The sequence below is a fragment of the Cercospora beticola genome, chromosome 2, assembly GCF_033473495.1.
Source record: "Cercospora beticola chromosome 2, complete sequence".
Taxonomy (NCBI): Eukaryota; Fungi; Ascomycota; class Dothideomycetes; order Mycosphaerellales; family Mycosphaerellaceae; genus Cercospora; species Cercospora beticola.
Window position 1 is genome coordinate 2,162,022 of NC_088936.1, and position 23,028 is coordinate 2,185,049.

At 38.8% G+C, this 23,028-nt stretch overlaps 3 protein-coding genes across 3 annotated transcripts; 2 read left to right on the forward strand and 1 right to left on the reverse strand.

The window, feature by feature from the left end:
- Positions 1-16,132: 16,132 nt before the first annotated feature.
- Positions 16,133-16,528, reverse strand: RHO25_002847 (uncharacterized protein; the record flags this gene model as incomplete). The annotated part of the gene is made up of 2 exons (XM_065602310.1): positions 16,133-16,350; positions 16,495-16,528. 2 exons carry the CDS (start codon positions 16,526-16,528, stop codon positions 16,133-16,135), a joined length of 252 nt encoding a protein of 83 aa, XP_065458382.1.
- Positions 16,529-18,351: 1,823 nt separating this feature from the next.
- On the forward strand, positions 18,352-18,916 carry RHO25_002848 (uncharacterized protein; the record flags this gene model as incomplete). The annotated part of the gene is made up of 2 exons (XM_023598396.2): positions 18,352-18,448; positions 18,504-18,916. The coding sequence occupies 2 exons, from the start codon at positions 18,352-18,354 to the stop codon at positions 18,914-18,916; spliced, it is 510 nt and encodes a 169-aa protein (XP_023456136.1).
- A 1,454-nt stretch (positions 18,917-20,370) lies between these two features.
- RHO25_002849 (uncharacterized protein) lies at positions 20,371-21,150 on the forward strand (the record flags this gene model as incomplete). Its single annotated transcript, XM_023598397.1, has 1 exon — positions 20,371-21,150. The coding sequence occupies one exon, from the start codon at positions 20,371-20,373 to the stop codon at positions 21,148-21,150; it is 780 nt and encodes a 259-aa protein (XP_023456133.1).
- Positions 21,151-23,028: the final 1,878 nt, after the last annotated feature.

Below are 23,028 nucleotides of genomic sequence, written 5' to 3' on the forward strand. Positions count from 1 at the left end.
GCTAATAAAGCCTTACGTTACGAGCGTAATAGCCTATATAAGGAGATTAAGAAAGCCGAGAAGCGCTTAAGCAAGAAGACTAAGTATACTACTAGTATCGAAAGTAACTTCGAGAAGGTATAAGCAGAAATTAAGAAGCTTCGTAATAAACTCGTAAGGCTAGAGGATAAATAGGACGATAACGTCTATACTAACTATCTTAATAAAGAAGCTATTAACGAGGAACTCGTAAAGATAATATAGCAAGTCGACGCGGCTAACCTCGAAAAGAACAAAGTTCGTAATAAGCTAAACTCGCGTATCGTATAGCTTAATAAAGATCTTAACTAAGTAGAAGGCGAGATTAGTAAGGTCTAAGGACAACTCTCTACTACTAATATATAACTTAACTTACTTCGTTAAACTTAGACGACCGCAATACCTATAGCTTAACTAGGTTATAACGAAGAAGGCGACGTAGTACTACGTTTACGATACGCTAGCTCGACTATAGGAGCGTACTATAACATAAATTAGCACGTAGTAGATACCGGTACGTAGGTACTAATAGGTTAGTTTATAGTGCCTCGCGTATTAGCTGCCTCTACTACTTACTCGTAATATTCTATCTACTTCTACTCTAAAGTCGATAAGAAGTAGAAGGATCCTAATAAGTTTAAGAGTCGTACGGACTTCGGTAATACTATTAAGAATAGCCCTACCTATAAGATCTAGCGTAGCGATATAATAGCAAAATTAGCTACTAGCTTCTGCCTCTAAACTTCTTTCCGAGAGATCGCCTCGTACGTTAAGAGCCGTACCGAAGGCTAGCCTTAGGACTACGTTAACTAGTATATTAACCTACTTAACCCGATCGCCTAGTAGTTAACCGAAGATCTATAGTAAGGCTTCGATAGCGCCTACGCCGACGCAAACGATTAGTTTAAAGCTCGGGTCGAACTTAAGTCTCTAATATAGGCCTCTAACTAGCTCTTTAGCGACTTCTACCTAAAATACCTAGGATTAAGCGCCTATACTAGCGTCCTTAACTATACCTCTCTCGAGCTATAGAATATACTTACTATATAATATCGTAAGGCACTCGAAGACTTTATCGATACTCTATATAAGGAGTTCGTTCGTAGAGCTCGTCGTAAGTAGGACACTTAGGAAGCTAGCTATACGATTACCGGCTAACGTAAAGATTAATATAGTAGTAATAATAAGAATAGTTAGAACTAGAGTAGTAATAGCTACGCTAATAACGGGAACTAGAACCGTAACTACGCTAGTTAGAATTCGAACCCGAATCGCGGCGATTAGAACCGACGCGACTATAGTAACCTCGCTACTATAACTATCGAGAAAGCTGCTCGTATTATACCTATAAAGTATAAGGGCCTCTATAAACTCGATAAAGCTACCCGTACCTAGGTCGCTATAAGTAACCTCTACACTCGCTACCGCGACCTATAGTATATATACTTCCGAGACTATATCTTCGAGAAATCGAAGAGCAAGTTCCTATTCGGCCCTATCGATCGAGATACTCTAATAGCTAATTTCCTACGTAATAGTAGTTAAGCTGCTTAGCTTAGTATAATAAGTTAATAGGCTTAACTACTACCTAATAACCTACCTCTTATAATTACTACTGCGCTAGAGCAGGGAAATAGGCAGCCTTAGAACTAAGTCGCGTATCTAAGGCTCTAAACTTAATAAATAAAGGATATACGAATAAGGAAGGTACCTACGATAAACACCTCTATACTCTCGAGGACCTAAAGTATAGTAACTATATAGTGCTTACTAGCTATATTAGTAACGCTATAGTAATAAGTATAACGAAACTAAAAGCAAAGACTCTTCTTAATACTAGTACTTTATCTCTATTCGTCTTACTCTCTTTTATTAAAGCGTATAAAATTAAAGATATATTCGCTCTATAAGCCCTAAAGCGACTCCGCCTCGCTAATAGCTATATTAAGATAATAATATATATAGCTCGCCTTAGCCTAACTATCGGTACCTATATAGACGAAGAATACTACTATATTACGGAACTTAGAACCTATAATATAGTCCTAGGCATAATATAGTTCTATAATTATAACCCGGAACTAAAGTTCGGCGAGGATACAATAGCCTTTAACTCGCTAAACTATTACCTTAACTATAACTAAGGAGGTATAGTCTATAAACTCCTTATTAAAGATAGGAAGCTATACGACCCGCCTAACGTCTCTAGTATATCTACGAGTAATATTAAGCGAGTTAGCGCGCAGGCCTTTCTTAAGATAGTAAAGCGCGTACCCGCTAACGAAGATATCTTTATAATATAGCTATACGAGTTTCGAAGAGAGGAAGAACACCTCTTAGTAATAACGATAGTACTACTAGAGGAGTTAAGAACTATAAACCTCGACGATATAGAGAAATTTATAAACAATAGTAGCAAAACCGATCCTAAGGACAAGCTATTGCCTACGTATTACTAGTTTATATACGTCTTCCGCTATAAAGCGGACTTTAAAATACTAGAATATAGACCTTCTAACTACGCTATTTAATTATAAGAGGGTTCTAACCCGCCGTATAAGAAGGCTTACGCGATAAGCCTAGAATAGCTCGTAGTTATAAAGAAATATATTAATAACGAGCTAGCTAAAGAAATAATTAAAGAATTATTATCTAGCACCTCGTCGCCTCTACTAATCGTCCGTAAGCTAGGTAGAGGACTAAGAGTATACGTTAACTATAGAGCTCTTAACGCTCTAACGATTAAGGATAGGTACCCGATACTATTAATCCGCGAGACACTAGACCGATTAGCAAAGGCGCGTTAGTTTACTAAGCTCGACATTATTATAGTATTTAACAACATCCGTATAAAGAAAGGAGATAAATAGATAATAGTATTTATTATATAATATAGTCTATACTAGTATAAGGTCCTGCTATTCGGCCTATATAACGGCCCTAGCACTTTCTAGCGACACCTAAATAGTATCTTAAGGAAGTTCCTAGACGAATTCGTCGTCGTATACCTCGATAATATCCTTATCTACTCTAAGGACGAAGAATTATATAAGCAATATATATCTAAGGTGCTTTAGGCTCTAAGCGATATAGGTCTGCCTATCGATATTAATAAATACGAATTCTACGTATATCGCGTTAAGTTCCTCGAGTTAATTATTACTACCGAGGGGATCGAGATAGACCTAGCTAAAGTAGAAGCTATTCTGAACTAGGAATAACTAAAGAACGCTAAAGACATCCTAGTATTCCTAGGATTTGTAGGCTTCTACCGGAGATTTATCTATAACTTTATAGGTACTATTAAATGCCTTATAGAGTTAACTAGGAAAGAAGCGTTATAGATATAGACAGATGCCTACGCTACTACGTTTAATAGACTAAAGGCTAAGTTCGCCTCTATACTAATTCTATTATATTTTATCCCGAGCCTTCTAACTTAGGTCGAAATAGACGCCTCCGATTATATTACTATAGGTATGTTGTCGCAACTCTACTCTAACGGCATTCTTCGACTAGTCGCTTACTTCTCTAAGAAGATAACCCCGGAAGAGTACAATTACGATATCTACGATAAGGAGCTCTTAGTAGTAATTAAGACGTTTAAAGAATAGTAGCCGGAATTAATAGGTATCGACTATATTAAAGTGCTCTTAGATTATAAGAATCTAGAATAGTTTATAACTATAAAGCAGCTAAACCGCCGACAAGCGCGATAGGCTAAATTCCTTTTATAGTTTAACTTTAAGATTACGTACCGACCCGGGAAACAAGGCGAGAAGCCTAATAGTTTAACGCGGCGTTCTTAGGATTTGCTAGAGGGCGTTAACGACCCTAGGCTATAATACTAGTTTTAGACTATACTTAAGCTAGGCAATCTCGACATTATTAAGAAAGTAGAAGAAAATAAAGATATAGTTACGGCGTTCGCTATTGCGATTACCTAGGACTATAACGACTACGAAGATCTTGCCGCTCGTATATAAGCGTAGGCCTAAAAGGAAACCGACGAAGTTAACGAACCTATACTAGGCGATAGCCTACTTCTAGAAACCCCGCTCGCAGATAGTCCGGTAGCCGCTAAGGACGACAACTACTTAGTAGTAGGAACGGAAGATATAGGAATTACCGTACCGTCTCTAGACGGGAGAGAAACGACTACTACGTCTAATCTCTTATAGGAAGCTTACGATTCGAACGCTATTAAGAAATACCTTAATTAACTCCGAAGTAACCTAAACTCCGGCGCCTCTAACTAATAGATTAAATAACAGAAGATTATAGCATTAGAATGCACGATCTAAGATAGGAAATTATATATAGGCAGCAACCTATATATCTCCGACTATAAGAATCTAAGAATATACGTAGTTAAACTATATTACGACAGTCCTACGGCCGGTTATTAAGGCATCTACTATACCTTTAAACTCCTATAGAGATAGTATTACTATTAGCCGACTATAGTAAGAGATATAGCTACTTTCCTTAGAGGGTATTATACCTATAAACGTAGTAACTCTTCGAGACTCCTCTACTAAGGAACACTATCTACGATACGCACGCCCCTAGACGTTTAGAAGCAAGTTTTAGTAGATTTTATCGTAGAATTGCTAAAGTCTAAAAGCCGTATCGACAAAGTTATCTATTAGTATATTATAATAGTAACCGATATGCTCTCGAAACAGGTCTATTTTATCCTAACTAATAGCTTAGATAGCGACTATTCCGCTTAGCTATTCTATCGCTACGTATTTTTACTATATAGAGTGCCTAAGGTTATCGTTTCGGACCGTAGTATATAGTAGGTTAGCGCGTTCTTCCGCTATCTCTATATACGGCTTAGTATTATATAGAATATCTCTACTGCCTTCTATCCTAAGACTAATAGCTAATCTAAGCGTACTAACTAGACACTCGAGCAGTACCTTCGCGTATACGTTAACTACTAGTAGGACGACTAGGTCGACTAGTTGCCTAACGCCGAGTTCGTATTAAATAACTACGTAAACGCAAGTATAGGCATAACTCCTTTCTTTGCTAATACCGGTAGGTATCTAAACATAACTATAGTAGCAGCTCCCCGTCTATAGGTTATAGTATAATAAGTGCCTTAGCTTAATAATACTAACGAGTTCGCTAATACTCTTACTATAATTAACGACTTCCTCTAAGTAGTCCTAGAAGAACTTCGAGCTGCTTATTAGTTCTCTTAGTAGCGAACGACCGAATACTCGAACGTATACCGATCGCTACCCTCTTAGTATCGCCTAGGCGATAAAGTCTAGCTTAATGCGCGATATATTAAGACTAAACGACTAAGCAAGAAGCTTAACTCGAAGTAGCTTAGCCTATTTAAGGTAGTTAAGAAGATTAGGCACCGGGTATACGAGCTTAAACTTATATAAGGAATAAGGATATATAATGTGTTCTATATAAGTCTATTACGGCCTACCTATAAAGGAATAGTAGGATAGTAGACTCTACCCGTATACCCGGTTATCGTCGAACGTAACGGCGATAGTTTAGAGGAATAGGAAGTTTAAGGAGTGCTCGACGCGAAAGTTCGTTAGCGTACGCTTAACTATAAGGTACTATAAACAGATAGCATATCGTCTTAGATAAAATAGAGTTAGATCCTCTCCGGTAGTAAGGAGTTAGTATCGGCCTTTTATAATAGGTATTCTAACAAACCGCGACTACCTATATTACTTAATAGTCCGACAGAAACTAGCCTAGTAGCACTAATAATCTAATATAGTCCCTCTAACGAGCCGAGTACTATAAATTAACGCGATAAGTCTCTAGTAATAATATTAAGGCAGCCTAGTAAACCGCTTTATAGGTCTATACCGCTTTAAGAGCCTCTGCGTAATACTGCGAAGGTTACCGCCGTACGCACGATATAGGTTAGGCTCGGTAGTATATATAATAACCTTAGTATTATCCCTATAGATACTAATACGTTTACCGTTGCAAACTATAGATAGACGTACGTTGCGACTGCGCCGTATACTATTCTAAACGTCGTAGGAGCTCCTTCTTCCGGAGGGGGGGTACTATTACGAAACGTAACCCGTTTACTTAATGCCTAAGGCATCTATTTACTTCTTAGCGCTTGGCGCCCTCGTTTCTAGTATTTAGTCTCTCGCGCCTCCGCGCCTCTCTTAGATACCTCGTACGACTACTCGTCTCTCTATCTATATACCCGTTCTTATAGTTATAATATAGTCTTATAAATATAAACTAGATAGTAGAAAGAATAGTATATATAGATAGATAGAATATCTAATATATATTAGTTCTAAGTAGAAGAATATACTATATAGTATTAAATTATATTCTCGTAGGCACTCGTCGAATAGATATAATATAGTAGAAGTAGAGATAATAAGTAGGAACTAACCGAGTTAATTATATTAGTTAGTTATAGGTTATATCTTACTCCTAAGATAGGTATTAGCTAAGTTATATAACCTAGTAGATAGATAGATAACTCTTATACGCTAGTCTACCTCTTTTAACTAGAGTAAGTAGTACGCCCTATATTTTTCGTAAGTAGAAAAGCTCTCGTACTAGTACTTTAGTAGAAAAACCTCCTTATATCTTTATATTTTATAGTAAGCTCTATATAGCCTACCGCTTCTATAGTTTCTAGTTCTCCTTAGGACAATTTATATTATCTTAATAGTTTATTAGATCCTTTATAATATAGTTTTCCTTAGTTATTTCTTATATTATTAAGTACTTAGGAGCCCGATCCTCTTACCTACTAGATTAGAGACTCTAGCCTATATATATAGTCTTTATCTCTATACTAGTATCTATATTAATCCTATATCTAACTCTTGCTTGCTAGTTTCTAGAGTAGGTATCTCCCTATATAAATCCTACTTAGATTTTAACCTTCCTTAGTACCTAGTTATATAACCTATATCTAGAGAAATTCTAGTTTTTATAGAATATTATTAGAAAGTGCAGTCTAGTTAGATATTCTAAGGGACACTTTAGGGATTAGAATTAGGTAATATAGGTTATATAATACTAGGTTATATAACTTAGCTAATACTTATCTTAAGAGTAAGATATAACCTATAACTAACTAATATAATTAACTCGGTTAGTTCCTACTTATTGTCTCTACTTCTACTACGTTATACCTATCCGACGAGTGCCTACGAGAATATAATTTAATAGGTTATAAGCCCGGGTTTATAGAGAGGCCCTAAGTAGAAAGAGTTAGCCTTCTTATCCTTAAAGTAATACGTATTACCTCTTATAGGACCTATAGTATTAACTAGATAGAGAAGCAGGAAAAGAGTATAAGAGAGACTAGAGGCATATCCTATCTATACTGCCTTAAAGCTTTAGAAGATCCTAGTTATAAGCTAGAAGTCCCTAAAGGGCAAGTAAGATAAAGAAAAGCCTAGTAAGACATACTCTGCTTTAAAAGAGAGGTATACTAAAGGAGTATAAAGAGGAAAGGATTAGCCTTAGACTATAGTACCTAAGTAGATAAGACTAGGCCTAAGTACTAAGTACTACTAACACCTTAGAACTAGCTAGTAGTACTCTTCTAAGAAGGTAGATCTTTTAGAAGTTCTCTACCTAAGAACCTAACTAACTCCTCTAAAAGAGAAGAGTCCTTAGATACCTTAGCTAAGAGAGAAGAGTCTTAGTAACTAGAGAAGGCAGAAATCTAGAAGCTACTAATTAGATTAAAAGAGCTTATATTTCTAGAGTTTAGATTTATTTATTTAATTTTATAAAAATAGATTTAATAAGTAGAATTAGAAAGAAAAGAGCTATACTAGTACTAAGTAAGGAGAATTAGAGACAATAGTTTAGCCTACTATAGGACTACCTTAAGTTAAAGGATATATTTTAGGTTATCTTAGAACTAATACCTAACTTATCTATTAAGTTATTACTATCTATCTTTAGCCTAAGACATTTAAGAAACAACCTAATATAGGTTAAGGCTAATATAACTACTAGGTATAAGATAATAATCTACCTATTAGAAAATAACTAGGAAGAGGTCCTTAAGGAGAAATAAGCTTTAAAGATATAAGAGAAGATAAGAGCTAAGTATAGCAAGGTATATACTATATATATAATAGTATATATCTAGGAGTTTATAAACTTTTAGATAACTAAGGATATAATAATTAGAAAAGCATAGGTATAGCTAGCTAGTATAGTAAGAAGGATTATAGAGGTAGACCCTTAGGAAGTATACTATAAGAAACTAGAGAGGAGACTTAAGCATCTCCTTAATAGCTTACCTAAAGTATACTAAAGCATAAAGGATATAATCCTTACCTAGTAGTCTATAGTATATAAAAGTATACTATAGCTACTAGAATCCTATAAAGCTAGACTAAACTAGTCCTAAGAAATAGTAATATTTGCTAAGAGTAGAGGCATATAATATATAAAGCTAAAATACTACCTTTATAGAGAAGAGCATTTTAGAGGTATTACTAAGTATCTATATCTTAATAAAGCTAAGAGAACTATTAACTTAAAATAGGCTAATAGAGTAGAGAAGAGAAGATTACTACTTAGAGAGAGTATCTTTAGAAGGAGATCTTTACTAAATAGAGAAGTATTAAAAGAAATAGTAAAGAAACTTAACCTAAAAGTCTAATCTCTTAAGAAGAGATAAAGCTTAAGGAAGTTTTCTAAGAAAGTATATACTACCTAAGAAGATATAGAACCTTCTATAGTATCTAAAGTATCCTAATCTCTATTAGAGGATAATAATATTAATAAAGTTATATACTTAACTATAGAAGCAAAAGGCAAGTATATACTATTAAAATAGCTACTTAACTCCTATACTTTATTATATATAACTAACTAAGAATTACTTTTTAGAGAACTAAAACCTCTTTAGAGGAAAAAGTAGATTAAGGTTAGGAGGGGCTATCTAATAGCTATATATATAGGAAATATAGTAATAGATAGGAAAAGAGGAAAATAGATTATTCTTAAGAATATTCTCTTCGTATCTAGCCTAGGAGTAAATCTTGTATCTTAGAGCTAATTTAGCTAGTAGTATAGTATTTAACTACTAAAATTTATACTTATTTTATTATCTAGGAAACTAGTTATCTAGATAAAACTATTAGAAGGAGTACTATTTATTAAGGAGATTAATAATATATTATAGAAGCTTATAATATTATACCTTAATTAAAATTAAGAGAATAAAGCCTATACCTTTAAAGTCTAAAAGAAGCTCTAAGAATAGTAGGAGCTCTAGTATAGAAGACTTATATACTTTAGAGAGAGTCTTCTTAGAAACCTATATAAAGTATCTAACTTAAAAGCTTAGATTTCTATTCTAAAGGAGTACTAACCTTATAGAGTATACTCCTTAGCAAAGATAAAGAAATATAGAGAGAAGGAAACTAAGAGAAAACTCTAGAGGTTATTACTTATTTCTATCGATATCTATAGACCTTTACCTATCTTAAGATTAGGATATAAATAGTAGCTTAAGATTATTAACAACTTCTTAAGAAAGAAATAGACTTTCCTAATAAAGTCTAGAGAAGATATACTAAGTATCCTTAGAGACTAGAAGATAAAAGCTAAGCTATAATTAGGAAACCCTCTCTAGATTATAAGGAGTAATAGAGCAAGAGAGCTTCTTACTATACTAAAGTAGTAGGAGAAGGAATATAGAATTTCCTTCTATATAACTAAAGTATATAACTCTATCTAGAATAGAGTAGTTAAGAGGTTAATCTAAACCTCTAAAGACTATATAAAAGCAATACTAGAAGATACCTATATACCTATTAAATTCTAGCTAGAAGTATTAGTAGCCTATATAGTTATTAGAAATTCCCTTCCTAATAGCCTAGAAATTAATAGATTTAAAGTATTACCTAAGGAAGCCTTCTTAGGTATTTAACTCTTAGTATTATACTTTAGAGTTTAGAGTTATAAAGCAGTAGTCTATATAGATCCTAAGTCCTACCTAGCTAGAATAAGATTAGACAAACTAATAAATAGAAGCAAAGATACTATATTTATTAGGTATATTCCTAATACTACTAAAATATAGCTCTTCTAGGAGCCTAATATAAGGGCTATTAAAGCCTATAGCACTACTACTTAGTTTAAGTATAAGAAAGGAGGAGATATAGAGCTAAATATTCCTAAGCTTAATTAAGCAAGTAGTATACCTATTAGAAACCTAGTTAGCAGACCTCTAAAGAAGCTAATAGTAGTTATATCTTCTATAGCTACTATACTTATAGCTATAGTAACTAAACCTATAAGTCCTAACTAAATACTCTTTATATAGTTACTACCTCTACTAAAGGATAAGGAGGAGTACTAGAGAATAGAGGATCTAGAAGAAGAAAACTCTAGGGAACTATAACTCTAGTAGGAGAAAAGTAGAACTACTAAACCGCCTAAGTTAAGCTAGGAAATTAATAGACAAGCTAGTCCTAGTACTAGTAGGAGACTATATTTAAAAGCAAAAGGATTAACTTATATATAGTAGGACCTATAAGGATATAAGGATTAGGAGGGGAACTAAGACTAAACCTATAGCTAAAAGAGAAGGAGATCTATCTTAGATAAAGGACTAGGCCTAGAGCTAAAAGCTTATAGTATAGTAATAAAATAAGTACTTTAGAAGAAATAGAGAGAATATAGATAAGAGGAGGAGCTAAGTACTAAGCACTATAGAGCATTTCTTAGCTAAGTCTAAAGCTAAGAATAGGAGTAGATTTAGGAAGCTCTATTAGAGGTTTAAGAATCTATATTTATAGTAATTGCCTCTTAAGTCTCTATATAGAGATAAGAGGTACCTATTCTAAAGTCCTATAAAGAGGCAATTTAGGATCCTAAATAGAGATATATATAAGAGGATATAGTCTAAAAGGAACTAACTATATTAAGAAGTAATAATATCTAGATAGAGGTTATTCTACCTAAAGGAGCAAACCTTATTATATCTAAGTAGGTATTTAATATAAAGAGATTAATTAGTAGAGCTATTAAGAAGTTTAAGGCAAGACTAGTTATAAGAGGTTTCTCTTAGAAGTTTAGAGTTAATTTCTAAGAGACCTTTATACTAATAGTTAGGTATAATACCTTAAAGGTATTTATAGCTATAGTTTATAAGAAGGATCTAGAACTTTACTAAGTAGATATAAACAATATATTTACTAAGAGTAAGCTTTAGGAAGAAATCTTTATAATTCTACTTCTAGGAGTTAAGATTCTACCTAATACGGTCCTATAAATCCTAAGAAGCCTATATAGACTAAAGTAAGTAGTAAGAGACTAGAACAAACTCTATATCTTAAAGTTAAAACAGATTAGGTTTATATAATTAGAAGTAGACCTATACCTTCTTATCTACTAGGAAAGGAATATTCTAATCCTAACCTATATAGATAATATTCTAATTATAGTACTAAAGCTAGAAGATATACTTTAGTTTAAGGAATAGCTAGGCAAGGTATTTAAGATTAAGGATCTTAGAGAACTAGAGAAAATCCTTAGGATAAAGTTAATAAGAGATAGATAAGCTAGGATTCTAAAGCTTAATTAGAAATACTTTATCTAGGAGAACTTTATAAAGCTAGAAATAACTAAGGAGATAGCTAACCTAACTCTCTTACTAATAGATAGTTATAATAGCTTAAAACTAATAGGCTTATATAATAAGAGAGGGAATAAGATAGAGTACTAAAGCTAAACTAGTACCTAGATATAGCCTATAGTTATAATAAGACTAGACATTGCTTTCTCTCTTAGAAGGTTAAGCTTATATATCTTAGACCTAACTAAGAGGTATATATAAGCTCTAAAGAAACTAGTAAGATACCTAAAGTTATCCTAAGACTTAGAATTAATATTTAGGAGAAATAGAAGAAGCCTAATAGGATATTTAGACTCTAACTATATAATAGATAAAGTAGATAGAGTCTTAATCCTTAGGAGCATCTTCTTCCTTTACGGAGCTCTAGTTTCTTAGATAAGCAGGAAGCAAAAGTCTATTATAATATTAATAATAGAAGCTAAGTATATAGCTATAAATATATATATAAAGCAATCTTAGTTCCTAGTAGTACTCTTAAGGGAGATAGACTATATAGAGTTAGTAGGAGAATGCCTATTCTAACTAACTATAAAAGTATATCCTAATATAGTAAAAGAGCTAAGGCTAGTATAAATTATAGGAGATAACTAAGTAGCTTTAACCCTTATTAAGGATATATATACCTATAAGAGATCTAAATATATTAATATTATATATAACTATATTAGATATCTCTAGCAGTAGAGGAAGGTTATAGTAGAATATATTCTAATAAAAGAGATAGTTGCTAATAGCCTAACTAAACTAAAGAATAGGCTATAGTTTTAGGAGTTTATAAGACAACTCTAACTTATATAAGGAAAGGCAAAAGATTCTAGCTCTAAAGAGATTAGTTCTAAGCGGAGGAATAAGACATATAAATAGAAGAAAGTAACTAGAAAACCTACCGCTAGAGTTTTTAGTTAGAAACTCTATCGATAGGGTTTTTAGTCGTTTTAATCTAATTCGTATAGCTATATATAGAGATAGACTTAAATGCAAGAAGGCAGGTAGAAGACTATCTAGCCTAAGTAGGAGTATTAGAAAGTATAGTCTAGTTAGATATTCTAAGGGATACTTTAGAGATTAGAATTAGGTAATATAGGTTATATAATACTAGGTTATATAACTTAGCTAATACTTATCTTAGGAGTAAGATATAACCTATAACTAACTAATATAATTAACTCGGTTAGTTCCTACTTATTATCTCTACTTCTACTACGTTATACCTATCCGACGAGTGCCTACGAGAATATAATTCAACAAATATCTAGAATAGTAGTAAGTATCTTTATAGGTAGCTCTAAGTATAGTATAGAGTTAGATAGCTTATATTAGATACTCTACTTTTAGACTTAAGGTTTCTAGAGAGCTCTAGAGTAGGAGATTAGTCTACCCTAGAGTCTCCTATTTAGATAAAAGGCTCCTAGTAGCTAATTATCCTAGTATCTATAGAGGTACTACTATTCCTTTCTTCTATTTCTACTATCCTTACTCTTTCTTATTAAAGCCTTCCCTTAGGTATACTTAGTTCCTCCTCTTTAGCCTATTTAGAGCCTAGGTTACTACTCTAGCCTCTAGACCTATAGTAGTATTTATAACCTAGAAGGGCTATCCCGTAGTCGAGTATTAGAATCTTATAGTAGTTATACCGCGCTAGCGTCGTCTTCGTATTCTTAGGAGCTCTCTAATCTCCCTAGGTCGAAATTCTAGACTTTTTGTTACTTTCTTCCTATCTCTATAGGTATCTAGCCGCCCTATACTTTACTAGTATAGCCGAAGCTATCTATTTCTACCTACGACTACGTAGAGGTATATAATAGGACTTCGTAGATATAACCTAGTATTATATAACCTATATTATCTAATTCTAATCTCTAAAGTATTTCTTAGAATATCTAACTAGACTATACTTTCTAATACTTCTACTTAGGCTAGATAGTCTTCTACTTATATTCCTATATTTAAATCTATCTCTAAATTATAATAAGTTATTAGGTACTATAGTTATATAGTTAGAGCTATATACCTAATCTATTTTAGTTTAACTCCTTAGCCTAGTATTATATATTCCGTAGTATTATTAATACTAGAGTATATACCTTTTATTTCTTCTCTAGACTTTTCCTTTTTAGACTATATATAGATTCCTAGATCCTAATTACTTATTATATATAGCAAGCTACTTCTTCTATAGTATAACTCCTAGGCTTAGTTTTATATATACTATAGTATCTCTAATACTATAGTATATATCTTTTATTAATTATCCTAAGGTCTAGAGTTTAATTTATAGTTAGAGTATAAATCTTTTACCTTTCTCTATATAAGCTAGAGTTATCTTATAAACTCCTAAAACTATAGCCTATTCTTTAGTTTAGTTAGGCTATTAGTAACTATCTCTTTTATTAAAATATATTCTACTATAACCTTCCTCTACTACTAGAGATATCTAATATAGTTATATATAATATTAATATATTTAGATCTCTTATAGGTATATATATCCTTAATAAGAGTTAAAGCTACCTAATTATCTCCTATAATTTATACTAGCTTTAGTTCTCTTACTATATTAGAATATACTTTTATAGTTAGTTAGAATAGGTATTCTTCTACTAACTCTATATAGTCTATCTCTCTTAAGAGTACTACTAGGAACTAAGATTACTTTATATATATATTTATAGCTATATACTTAGCTTCTATTATTAATATTAGCCTACGAAGTCCTATTATATACCTCTACGTAGTCGTAGGTAGAAATAGATAGCTTCGGCTATACTAGTAAAGTATAGGGCGGCTAGATACCTATAAAGGTAGAAAGAAAGCGATAAAAAAAAAGTCTAGAAATCTATAGAAGTATATACCGGGCGAACTCTAACGAACACTATAAACTAGAGCTAGCGCGGCTAGAACTAATATAAGATCTAGTACTAAGAGACTAGACTAGAATCTCTAGATAGTAAATTCTATCCTAGACTTAGAAGCTAGAGTAGTAACCTAGTACTAAAATAAGCTAAAGAGAAGGAAGGAGTATACTATAATTAAAGCTTTAAAGTAAAGTAGAAAGAGTAGAGAGGAGTATAGGATAAAGTAGCTAAAACTATAAAGGAAAACGTCCTAGTCTAGGTAGAAGGTAGGATAATAAGCTAAATAAGAGGCCTAGAAACCTCTTAGGAAGTACTCTAGAAAGAAAGAAGGATATATCTCTATATACTAGTATATACCTCTAGTACTACTAGGTTTAACTACTTATTCTAAGGGATTAGGAACCCCGTCTATAGAGCCTATTTGCCTACTAGGTCCTATAGTAGAATTATATAATAACTAGTAGAACTATAGGAATAGAGATATTTATCTAAGGTCTAGCTCTTCTAGATATCTTATAACTAACTCTAAAGGCAGAGTATCTAATAAAAGCAACTCTTATTCTATATTTAAAGCTACCTATAATAGAAGAGCTAGTTTAGAATACTACTACTTAATATAATTTCTATAAATATAGGTTATATAACTTAGATACTAAGTAAGGTAGAAAGTTTAGAGTAGGAGTATAATATTAGAGAGAGCTTCTACTATAGACTAGTAAGAAAGAGTTAGATATAAGATTAATATAAATACTAGCGTAGAGACTAGGACTATATATATAGGCTTAAGTCTCTAAGCTAGTAGATAAGAGGATTAGGCTCCTAAGTAATAATAATATAAGAAATAACTAAGGAGAACTACTATAAAGGATCTAAACTATTAAGATAACGCAAATTGTCCTAAGGAGAACTAGAAACTATAGAAGCGGCAGGCTATATAGAGCTTACTATAAAACATAAAGATATAAGAAGGTTTTTCTACTAGAGTACTAGTATAAGAGCTTTTCTATCTACGAAAAATATAGAGCGTACTACTTACTCTAGTTAAAAGAGGTAGACTAGCGTATAAGAATTTATCTATCTATCTATCTATATTATTACTATTATTATTATAATAAGATCTATATTCTAATAAAATACTAGAGAGATCTTAAGCGAATATAAAAGTAGTAATAGAAGTATCTAGATTTATATAGCTAGTAGTAGTATAAGTCTCTAGTAGAATAATAGCGAGTTATAGAATCGTCTTAATAGTTCGTATATAGCGTTTACTAGTATAGCTAAAGTACGAAAAGTCTAGAAGAGAGACTAAGTTTTCGGCGATAGCTTATAAAGCTAGATTAGCTATACCGGAATAGTTTCTATCTAGTATTATAGTAAGAATAGTAACGGCCGTCTCGATCGTTTTATACTCTTTTCGAGCTAAGAGGCCGCGTACTAGAGTAGCGAAGACGTTCGAGCCTCTCGCGCCGTTAATACTATATAAAGTATTAAGCAATATAGTATACTAAGTTTCTATAACTATAGATTATAAAACGGACTTATATAAGAGAATCTTAAAGTAGGGAAGCAGAAGGGTATTAACATACGTCTCTAGCCTATTATTATTTATCTTCTCGAAGTTCTAATCGAAGATCTGTCGGACGCGTAGCAAGCCAAGCTCCTCTCCGAGTTTGGAGATAACAAGCTGCATATTCTCGGCACTTGACTCAACAAGTTTGAGCGTCATCTCCAAAAAGTTTTCGAGCTCATCACCGCTGAGTGGTCGGCTCTTTCTCGTCTCCACTGGAAGACAGAAAAGCCATCTCTTGCGCAGATCGGCGAACTCGTCCTTTTCAAAGGCTGTGCGAACCGGGCCGTCTGTTTGGACGCATGGTGGACCATGGGCTTTCGACTTATGATGTTGCTTCCGCGCAGAGGAAGAGCTGCTAGTAGCGGGCCACTCGTGCTTGTATATGCAGTTTTCACCACGCCGGCACTTCTTACCGGCCTCGAAGTAATCGCAGATGCCTTTGGCCATGCCGCGCAAATGACGGGGCGCCGGGCTCCGTGAGGGCGCACGTATTGTTCAGTCGAGGGTTGCGTTGATCGTGACCGTATTGTCCCAGCGCGGTTTGTCGCGAGGGAGAGAAGGTCGAAAGTGCTGTGTCTTCGCTGACGAATGTGTTGATGAAAGGGGAGAGGTATGAGCTTCGGAAGAGCAAACAAGAAGTTTCTGCCGCAACGCGTCAGCGAGACAAAGCGCGCGGTACAAACGGCGCTGCATGTGAAGGCGAGAAGCGACGCAGAAGAGGCGCATTCGATAAGCAAACAACTGCTGGCTGCCGGCGACACATGTTGTCTCCGAATGGGCGAAAAGCTTCACTTCAGATGATGCACAACAGGAATACTGTTGATCAGTCGACGAGTCTCATCGCGTGCATATTCGACCCCCGTCCAACTTGTCGCCACTCACATCACCTCCCTTTCTCTGCTCAAGCGCGCGCGCAGAGAACTTCCACCGAAGCTCGGAGCCATCGCAACAGCTGGCTGATCTCATCGTTCAGTTCGGCTATCTGGACTTCTGGAGCGGTGCGATGGCGTAAGCTTGTCGACAGCAACGAGGAGATGGTCCGGGACAATCAAACGAACGCTGCTGCTATCAGTTGCCTCACATAGGTAGAGTCAGATTCAAAAAGCGGTTCTCGATGCGCGTGTCATCTCGTGGCCCAGGCGCCTTGTGGTAGTCCCTCATGCTTCGAGGCACACATTGACAAGGATAGCATTCAGCAGAATGATAGTTAGTTCCAACATAGTCGGTTTAAGACTCCTTTCAGCTTGTGTGAGCGCGTCTTCATACCTTCACTTGTGACGAGCTCGTTTGATGCAAGATGCGGGCTCTCGTTGTATCGCGATGCAGCGAAACATTCTAGGCGGCAAGCCGCTCGCAGCAGTGCGAAGATGCGATGTTCCAGACCTGGAGGCATGGCGGCGAGAGACAGGGTAGCAGCAGCGGTGCTCTCAAGCAGCACGAGGTGAGAGGTGAGGTGAAGTCTGGACTGCTCGGCTGGAATGTCGGAGATGCCGCGATAGTCTCGGCGCGCCTGAGGTGAGACAGCAGGCGTCGGGAGCCCTGCATTGATGCTTCCCACCGCTGTCACGCACATCGGCGCTGGGTGGAGGAGCGGTGCGTGGTGAATGCGGCTGCCGGTAGTGCTAGAGGACGTTGGAGTGCCACGTCGGTCGGACATTGCGGTATCGTAGCCCACGAAGCGCCTGCTGCGCTACTGTAATAATATACTGATGCGGCGGCGGCTCGTTTCGTGCATGCATTCGGGCAGGCATGTTTGCGAGGGCCGTCTGCATGAACAGCGGCGCGCGGCCAGCAATGCGTTTCCGCGCGCTCGAGGGTGTGTGCTGGCGTCACGAATCGCCTGTTGGACACGTCAAGTTCCAGGCTTGCGAGCATTTGGAACAACATCGGGAGCGACATCTGATATCATCGCTTTCAGGGACCTGCGCCGGCCGCGATCGGCATTCCCTCGAGGCGTCGTCGAAGGTGCTCGTGACGCAGGACCGAGCTGTGAATAAGCATCTCGTTCACCAGACCGCTCTCTTCCTTTCCACTTGCCACTTGCTTTCTCCTACTTCTTCACTTCCTCCGCGCCTGCCACTACCTGTACCATCACCGCGACGCCCTATCTGCCACTTCGCCCCCGACGTAGCCTCCGACTTAGCCTCAAGCCTCATTCATCATCACCCGCTGCCTTGAGTCGCTGCAACAGCACTGCCATCCGTTCAGCAGCAATACACCCGCCATCGTCCATTGCACCAGCAAACATCATTATCCATCACATCGCCGACATGCGTTCGAACAGCATCACGTCCATCAGCAGCCGAAGCCCATCCGCTGAGCCCGAGCCAACGATGCAGATATTCGTCAAGGACATCGCCGGAGAGAGTAAGCGCCCAGCTGACCCATTCACAACCAACATCTTGCTGACTGTCGATCACAGCGTTCCCACTCACTATCCCGTCAACAACCACAATCTCCACCCTCCGCTCCATGCTTGCCCTCCGCACCAACATCCCGGAAACATCGCTCCGAATCGTTCACGCCGGCAAGCACCTCAGCTCTGCCTCTTCTACCCTCTCTTCATACAACATCGCCTCAGATTCAACCCTGCACATGACACTTCCGCTCCGCGGCGGTGGCCCCAAGAAGATCCGCTGCGCGTTCAAGGACTGCAAGGAAGGCATTGCGCGGATAACGGGTGATTGCACCTTCTGCAACAAGCAGTATTGCAACAAGCACCGCATGCTGGAGAGCCATAGCTGTACTGGCCTCGAGGATTGCAAGAAAGAGGAGAAGGAGCGCAACCGGGAGAAGCTGGAGAGCGAGAGGACCGTGGCGATCAAGGGTATTTAGGAGAACAAGAGAGATTCGTCCACCTGAGGATCGGATGCACCACGCAGTGCATGTGTGCGACTTAGCGCTACACACTGCCTGCGAGACACAGCGACGTGTACCAGGCACGTTCTGAGGCCCTCCGGAGAATCATCATTATCAACGGGAACACAACGATCGACGTCCACATTGTTCGAGAGCGTCTCAGCGACAAGCAAGCGTGCGTGCATTGCATTCAACGGCTTTGCGTAGGACAGGAGCACTCACACTTATGCGCACTGCACTCTCTTCCTTAGACCGGAGAAGACACGATAATGGATTAATACTTGACGAGGCATAGTTTGCGGAGCATCGGCGTCTTTCTTCAGGCGTCTTCACATTTTTCGGGGAACTTCATTCCATCCTTTTGGCTCAGTATCACTACAGCAAGCGAGGCGCAAACTGCTTTTTGTCTTCTCCTGAGTGGATAGAGAGGAGTAGTTTCAGGATAGGATATGTGTGGAATGCATGAATACAACACAGGTCTCTACGAGTGTCGAAGTCCCGTATTCAGTTCTGTTCCACGTTTCTATGAAGGGGCAGATGTGTTCTCTCACCAGAGCTGTTGAGCTCCTTCCATTGTATCTGACCTCTGCGGAGACGCGGAGACCGCCGTCTGTGCTTCACGAGCCATTGATTCTGACCTCTATCTGGGGAGCAGACAATAAACAATTCCTGGTTCACGATAGCTTTTCCCCTTCCGCATCAATGACAACGAGATCTCTTAGCTTCATCGTCGTCGCGACTTCTGGAGTAGCTGTGTTCGTGGCCGAGGCACTTTGTAGCGGAAGGCGCCCGGCCCGGACGACCCATGTATTCTTGGAAGGCGCTACTGCGCTTAACCCTTGGAGGTAACTTCCGACTACATCCTTCCATCTTGACTTCTCCGAAGAAGATACATTGTTCTTCACTGGAGCGTGAACGTCCTGTACCGTTGGCCGGGTATGTTATCAGAATGAGCACATTGATAGAGCTCTGCCTCGAATTGCTCAAAAGCTGTGCAGGTGGCTGCAGATACAGATTCGAACGCGTCGATTCTGTCAAGATATCTGCGAAAGAGGCCTTCAGAACGCTCATCGCGGCTGGTACTGACGGCTCTCTGGTCTAGATAGCTCATATTAAAGGCATACCTCCACAATACTACATACTTGACCAGCAATCATCGAGCCAAGACATCCAGCTGACACAGAAAGTGATGCACTACCCGCTTTCTCGATGGTTCCCGACTTCAGCTTCCAGAGATTTTCAGCCAATGGGAGTCACTCACCGCCGTGACTAGCGCCAAGCTGAGTGAATGTGCCAGGGCGGCCGCGCTCGCCGTCCTTCGTTTCCCACTCTTTAATCCCCGACTTGCTCGCGCGAAAGCTACAAGACGTACCACGCCGCGCTCAAAATCTCACCCCAGAAACCACTCACTCTCCACACCACAAACAACCATGTCGAATCAACGCAGTGTCACGCCATTTGAGCAACAAGTCTTCAACTTGCTTGCGCGCGACAACCCGCCACATCCAGTCATACTGTCACAACTTATCGCCTCCATGGACCTGCGATACATCACGAGACTGAGGTCTTCGATCGATGGCGAACGTGTGAGCATGCTCCTCTGCGCCGCAGCAGAAATGCATAGCACTGCCACGGGTGCTCTCGCCAACTCGACGTTCAAGATGAATGAGGAAGCTTCTGACGCAGCACCTCGATCATCTTCGGAGAACGCATCATCTGTCCATATTGCCGCACCTACCAGTACCACGTCGTCCGGCAACAAGATTGTACCTCAGGAACAAGTCAGCAAGGCGCATGAACGCCACGAGGATGAGAATGGGATCGCCAACCTGAGTGATCTGGATCCGGAAGACGAGGAGCTGTTCGAGTCGGCGCGTCTGCTCTCACAGGCGAAGCCAGTTGCCGCAATCCCTCTCCCACGTAACCACAAGGCGAAGGCAGTGACTGTATTGACGGCGAACGCGAACGATGCCAAAGACGCTATGGGCACGCAGGAGGCTGGCGAGAAGAACGCTGGCAAGCAGGAGAAGAAGGAGATGGGATCTGACAAGGCGGCTCTTGAAAACAAAGTGCAAAAGCCCCAGCACCACCCACACTCGCCCCATCGGAGTCTCGAAGAACTCGATGCTGAGTTGGAGAAGATGCAGTCGGAGGCGGCCAAGGCACCTGCGAAGAGCGGCGATCATCCATGCTTTGGCAAACGATCATAAGGATTCCAGAAATCATCAAGGACACCGCGAGCGAGCTACCGGCATACCAAAAGATGCTCTTTCTTTGATATGGGATCTTTGAGCATCGGTATCCTGCATGTCATCATTGCGCAGATCACTCACCGAACTCGACATGCTACAGTGCACATGTAACGATCTGCGCAGCCAAGTACATGGAAAGCAAAAAAGTTGTATGAGGTTCTTTTTGTAACAGGAATTGCAAAATGTCGTGAATATTTGTGCTCTGTTTCAGCTGTGTCTTCGCGGGCGACAACTTGTTCCACTCAAGTCAATGCAAATCATGTCTTGTCTGTAGATTGACGACGCTGTCCACATCAGTAGAGAGAACCAGGAAGCAATGCATGTGGCGAAGAGTTCTATCGTAGAGGGCAAGAGAAAAACAGTAAGATGAGCGGCTGCTCATACCCACACCATTCCCCGATTCCATTGCCTGTGTCGTATTTCTCGTGTTAGTACTTGCTGTAAAGCGATCAGTGGCGTAAGATGAAGCTGTAGCCCGTAATCTCGAGCGTGAAAAGCAGATGTTTGTCGAAGCAGTTAGCACACATGGCGAAGTCCATCCGAAATAGGATAGCTTCTTGCAGAACTATGCTCGGTGGGACGCGTCCCAGAGAGGAGCAAGATCTCTTCTGCCACCAAAGCAGTAGAAACCTTAGTATGGTCGTTGGCTTCGACGATGTGACCTGGATGTGCGCTCGGGGTAGCTGTCCTGTTCGCCGGTCTCCAAAGTCTCACACAAATAATCACAGTCTGTGCTCACTGATGAGAAGCAGGTTTCCGAGGAATTTGGAACTGCGATACGGTCTTCCAATTGCGGCGACAACTTCGAATGTGTCGGGAATCGTAGGCCTCGGCTTCTTGGTAGCATGGATGCGATTCTTGCAGCACCCTTTCGAACCACCCCGCAGCATGATGTGACTCGAGATGCAGCATGGTCATGCTGCACGCAACTTGTTGCCTGAACAGCGCGTACGCAAGCTCAACTGTTTAGGAAAACATGTATGCAATGTGCCTGCATTGAGCAGGTATTTTTGAGAAGCGTGGCCAGATCCTGCAGGAAATTCATTCATGATACTTCGTCCATACGAGCAGCAACACGCGTCGTGCTGCGCCAACACCTGATTCCAAAGTTGTCGCTATCAATGGGTGTTATGAGACCATTGTGGGGCATAAACCGTCGCCGAAGAGCATGTAGAATATTGCGGACCCGATACATCCCGGTTCCAAGCCAAGGCTCGTAAGTGAGGAACTAGCATTGTAGATCCTGAAGAAATCCTACAGCCTACATCGCCAAGACATGCGATGGGTTCCACTTTTTGGCTCCCCGTTCGGTTTTCGAATGTAGGACTAGTTGTTGTGGTGCCTTTGTGGCTGTGTGCATGGTGGTGAAGTGCACATCGCACATTTAGTGCATGCCAAGATTGAGGAAACCTCCTGTTTCATGTATATCATTTCTTGGAGTTGTGCAGAGGTGCGTCCTGCATGGCGAGCAGATGGAACAGATGAGTCGTCCTACTGTGGCACCGTGTGGTATCAACTTGTCCTAGATTTGGCTGCACCACCACGCATCTTTGTCTTCCGTGTGCTGTTCCGGTCGTCTCGCAGTGCCTTGTAAAAGTGAACATGGACTTTTGCCGCTCAGCGGCGCTTCAGAATATGGCGCAGTGCTAAGGAAGTTGTCTTCGGCGTGCAGTCCGGAAATCCCAATTGCTGCGAAGCAACGGGCTCATTGCTTCCGTTGTATGTAGAATGACATAGTATCGCCTGATATATCGGACGAGGAATGCACGTCCTGTGCAACCATTCAATGCCATATAGAAGAGTCGCTCATTTGGTAGTTTGTACTTTCTGCTTGTC